Raw genomic sequence first — 4,319 nt, 5'->3', positions numbered from 1 at the left:
CAGACAGGGCTCTGGTGACGCGGCCTCAGAGCTGAGCGTGAGGCCAGCGCAGAGCAGGGCCAGGCTTAATCCCCAGGCCCGGGCGTGACCCGACTCGCCGGGGTAATGACCCTCCTGCAGTGGACAGGCGGGAGGGGGCAGAGCCAGAGCCCAGGAGGCTGGGCAGAGGCCCCTTGGAAGTTCAGGCAGGGCCCTGTTTGCAGGACTTGGGAATTCTCCAGGAGGCTGGGCAGAGGCCCCTTGGAAGTTCAGGCAGGGCCCTGTTTGCAGGACTTGGGAATTCTCCAGGAGGCTGGGCAGAGGCCCCGCGGAAGTTCAGGCAGGGCCCTGTTTGCAGGACTTGGGAATTCTCCTTGGCACCCTTGCCACGGGCAGGCAGATTCCTATCTGGCTGGGGGTTTGCCAAATAACCCTCAGGGAAGGAGGGGGCGGCTCTTACCAGAGAGGGGGCGCAGAGGCCAGCCAGGCCTTCCGCTCTGAAGGGACCTGATTCCTATCTGGATTGCTCCACTGGCCAGAGGTGTGACTGTGGACACATTCCATGTCCTTTCTGAGTCAGCTTCTTCCTGAGAAACAGGGCCCCACACCCACCTGGCTCCTGGCAAGTGCTAGACTCCAGGTCACTTCCTACAGGAGGCAAGCCGACCAGACTTGCCAGAATCCTTCACGGGGACAGGAGCCAGAGGGCGCCACCAGGCAAGCAGGAAACCCTCGCCACCGTGCCCCGCGGGGTCCTCGGGAGGCGCCCCAGCCCCCTACCCCTTTCCCATGCCAGCACAGTAAGTCTGCTCGAGGTAGCTGGGCCCGCCCCTTACCCCCGCCCTCCATTCCCGGAGGTCCTGGCCCTAAGGGTCTGGTCACTTTTCGGGAAAAACCTGCTGGGTATGGCCTCCCGAGGGCACAGCCATTTGGCTGGCCTTCCCAGGCCGCGGGGCAGGACAAAACTCTCCCATTAACGGCGCACGTCCAAAGTCCCTGCCCCCTCAAACCCCGAAAGGTACGCCCGTCGGTCAGGGGGAAAGGCGGCTGCCCCTCCCCAACTTCCCCCACCGGCCAATCCCAGCGCGGGGGTAGGTGGCCGGTGCTGGCACTGAGGGAAAAGGGTCATGAAGGCGGCTAGACATCCACGGGTGAGCGGCCGGAGGGAACCGGTCCAAGAAGAGAGGACGATTTCAGGGGAATATGGAAAGCAGAGGAAGCTTCGAGAGCGGGGCGGGGGGAGACGGGCAGAGGGGAAAGGCAGGCGGACTGCCCCCCGGGGTCCAAAGCGGTCTGAGCAAATCTCCAGGCCCTTCGCCTCAAAGACGCGCAAGGCCGGGGGCAGACTGTGTACGTGGCAGGGAACTGGGGGAACGCACCCCAGGAGCCAGACCTCCGGCCTCCACCCCACCCCAGCGCGCCACTTCTTAAGCCCCGCCTTGGCGGGAAGACGGAGTGGCCCTCTCGCAGGCCCCGTAGAATAACAGGTGGGCGCCCGGCCAGGAACAGGTGCGCGTGGGAGCGCGCGCCCACCCGGGTGGCGGGGAGGGGCCGGGCGGGGCCGCGCGGGCGCCAAGCTTTGTTGGAGACGCTCCGGGAGCCACGCGTCTGGCATACACGCTTCCTCCCAGGGGCCGGGCGTGGGGCCGCGCCCGCCGCGATTGGCCGAACGGGCGGCCCGCCATTGGCTGAGGCTCCCCCACGCCCCTCGGCCTCAAGGGGCGGAGCGTGGGTGCCGGCTGCCCGGCGCGTGCTGCCCCCGGGGGTCTCACGCGCCTCCAGGCTGGCTGCGCCGTGGCGGTGGACACACCCTACCCTCAAAGGCGGACGCGGCGGGGGTCGTACCCAGGACCTGTGAACAGCAGCTTCGGGGAGTGGGGGACGGTGCGCACGCGGGGCCCGCGGACTGCATCTTGGGGGCGCACTGGGCACCTGCTGGGAACAAGGACGCACTGGGGGCCTGCGGGCTGTGCCTGGGGGACTGGGTGCGGTCTTCGGAGGCTCACGGCTCGGTCTTTGCAGACTGTGCGCCAGGGGTTGGGCGAAGCGTGGCGCGAAGGGGAGGCAAGGGAAAGAGGGCGTGAGAAAGGAGGCGGCGGCGCGGAGGAGGGTTATCTATATATTTAAAAACGCGCCGCCTGCGCCGCTCAAGGAAGACCTGGCGAGCGTCTGACAGCACGCGCGAGTCACGAGCCCCCCACGCTCCTCGGCGCGCACTGCCCGCCCTCTCTCGGCCTCCTGCGCCTTGCTGTCCCCGGACCTCGGACGACCTGGGGCCGCGTACCCGGGGGAGTCTTGGCAGCGCAGTGCCCGATCTTCGTTGAGACTTGACCGGCGTTCCTCCGCCCTCGGTTCCTTGCCCTCCACCTTCGTGCGGCGCACAGAGACTGGGGGAAGCGCGGGGCGAGTGGATGCAGACGCGATGGACAGCCGCGCACTACCCCGGCCCGCGCCCCCGGCGCCTGGTGTCCCGGGCTGCTGCGCCGCTCGGCGGCGACCGGAGTCCCCAGAGCTGCTCCGCTGCAGCCGCCGGCGGCGGCCGGGCGCGGTGGACCCCGGCAGTGGAGCGGCGGCCGTGGCGCGGCGCAATGAACGCGAGCGCAACCGCGTGAAGCTGGTGAACTTGGGGTTCCAGGCGCTGCGGCAGCACGTGCCGCACGGCGGTGCCAGCAAGAAGTTGAGCAAGGTGGAGACGCTGCGCTCGGCGGTGGAGTACATCCGCGCCTTGCAGCGCCTGCTGGCGGAGCACGATGCTGTGCGGGCCGCGCTGGCCGGGGGGCTTCTGGCCCCGGCCGTGCGCCACCCCCTGCCCCGCGCTCCATCGGGGACCCCCGCCACCGCCGCCTCGCCCTCCTGCGCCTCGTCGTCCCCTGGTCGTGAGCACAGCTCGGAGCCCGGGTCCCCGCGTTCCGCCTACTCGTCGGACGACAGCGGCTGTGAGGGCGCCCTGAGTCCCGCGGAGCGCGAGCTGCTCGACTTCTCCAGCTGGTTAGGGGGCTACTGAGCGCCCGGCCCCGCAAGGTAGGCTCCGAGAAGCGGGAAGGAGGGAGGGCTGGAGGGAGGGCGGCTGGGCGTGTGGAGACAACGGCCTCGCTGCTCGCGCTCCCGAGAGCCCACGAGGCCCAGAGCGACGGCCTGGATTTCGCTCCCTCTTTATTCCTCCCCATACTTCTTCAAGCCTGTGCAAGACTAGCGTTTGTTTGTCCGGGATTGCAAAACTTCCCCCTCGCTGCTCCGCCACCGTAGGGGGAGCGGGGAGACGGTGGGCTGGGGCGGGTGAGGCCCCGACTGTTTGCGGATCTCGGGGCAGACTAGGGCGCTGGGAGGCGGAGAGACTTTGCATTGCAAATTGCGCGCCCGGCCCGGTGGCAGAAATGAGTCGGCGGGGCGCGGAGCCCTGACTCACCCCGGCTCCGAGCGCTCGCCCCGCCCGGCGCCCGGGGCCGGGCCACACACCGAAGCCGAGGCTCCCACGGAGACCTGGGCTCCAAAACCCACCCAGAGAACGAAACTGCCGACTCCGCTTGTGGGGGTGGGGGAGGGCCGGGCTGCGTGGGGTCTCCGGGGCCGGATCCCGCACTAACGCACGTGCCTGCCCTCTCTTCCCTCTCAGCGGCGGGGAGCGCGCTCACCCCTGCGGAGCCAGCCGGTTGGAAAGGCTCCCGCCTCCGTGTTCCTCGTTCCGCGGGCCAAGCCACCACCGAGCCAGGGATCCAGCCGACGCTCCCCGCCATCCAGCCTGACCCAAGGCTAGTGTGCAAGCGGTCCCGCCTGACCTCCTCCTCCCAGCGGCAGCTTCCTCGGACCCCAGCCACCCTGTCCGCAGAGACCTTCCACTGGACTGGGGCTGCGGAACCGACACTTGGAGGTTTGAAGGGGAGAGGGCTTTATGACGACGCAAATTATGTTTTTTTTTTACCAACACATGGACTTGAACTGCTCAGGGACACTGGCGGTATGAAGGCTTATTTTTGTACAAAGAACCCTTAGATTTAGAACACAATAAAGACTGTTTATCCCCTCTTCCTGGAAGTTGTGAACCTGGCTGAAATCTCCCGTGCCACAGCCCTCGGGCAGAGTCCCTGGTGGGCGTCCCCTTTCAGCCCTGCCAGCTGTGGAGAGACCAGCCTCAGGAAACCTGTTTTAGGGAAGGTGGATCTATGTATAAACCGGTGCTGTGTATCAGTGGTGGTGGGGGTACCCGCTCCATATCCCTGAGGCCCCCCGTGATCCAGGTGAGGGTCCCCGTGTGGGTGGGAGGGTGGTGGCTTCAACCCTGGACCCAGAAGGCCCACATCTGTGGTCACGTCTCCCTGGACCCCGCGCCTCCGTCTGGGGGT

At 67.7% G+C, this 4,319-nt stretch overlaps 1 protein-coding gene across 1 annotated transcript; it reads left to right on the top strand.

The window, feature by feature from the left end:
- Positions 1 to 1,705: 1,705 nt before the first annotated feature.
- On the top strand, positions 1,706 to 4,002 carry ASCL2 (achaete-scute family bHLH transcription factor 2). The gene is made up of 2 exons (XM_027532629.1): positions 1,706 to 3,000; positions 3,593 to 4,002. Exon 1 carries the CDS (start codon positions 2,402 to 2,404, stop codon positions 2,981 to 2,983), a length of 582 nt encoding a protein of 193 aa, XP_027388430.1. The 5' UTR covers positions 1,706 to 2,401; the 3' UTR covers positions 2,984 to 3,000; positions 3,593 to 4,002.
- The last annotated feature ends 317 nt before the right edge of the window (positions 4,003 to 4,319 follow it).

This window comes from Bos indicus x Bos taurus, chromosome 29 (assembly GCF_003369695.1).
Source record: "Bos indicus x Bos taurus breed Angus x Brahman F1 hybrid chromosome 29, Bos_hybrid_MaternalHap_v2.0, whole genome shotgun sequence".
NCBI lineage: Eukaryota > Metazoa > Chordata > Mammalia > Artiodactyla > Bovidae > Bos > Bos indicus x Bos taurus.
Note: the sequence above shows the minus strand (reverse complement) of the source record. Positions and strands in the feature narration are given on the sequence as shown.

Excerpts from the sequence above, each read along its gene's own strand:
- ASCL2 (XM_027532629.1), top strand. The coding sequence starts at position 2,402 with ATGGACAGCCGCGCACTACCCCGGCCCGCGCCCCCGGCGCCTGGTGTC.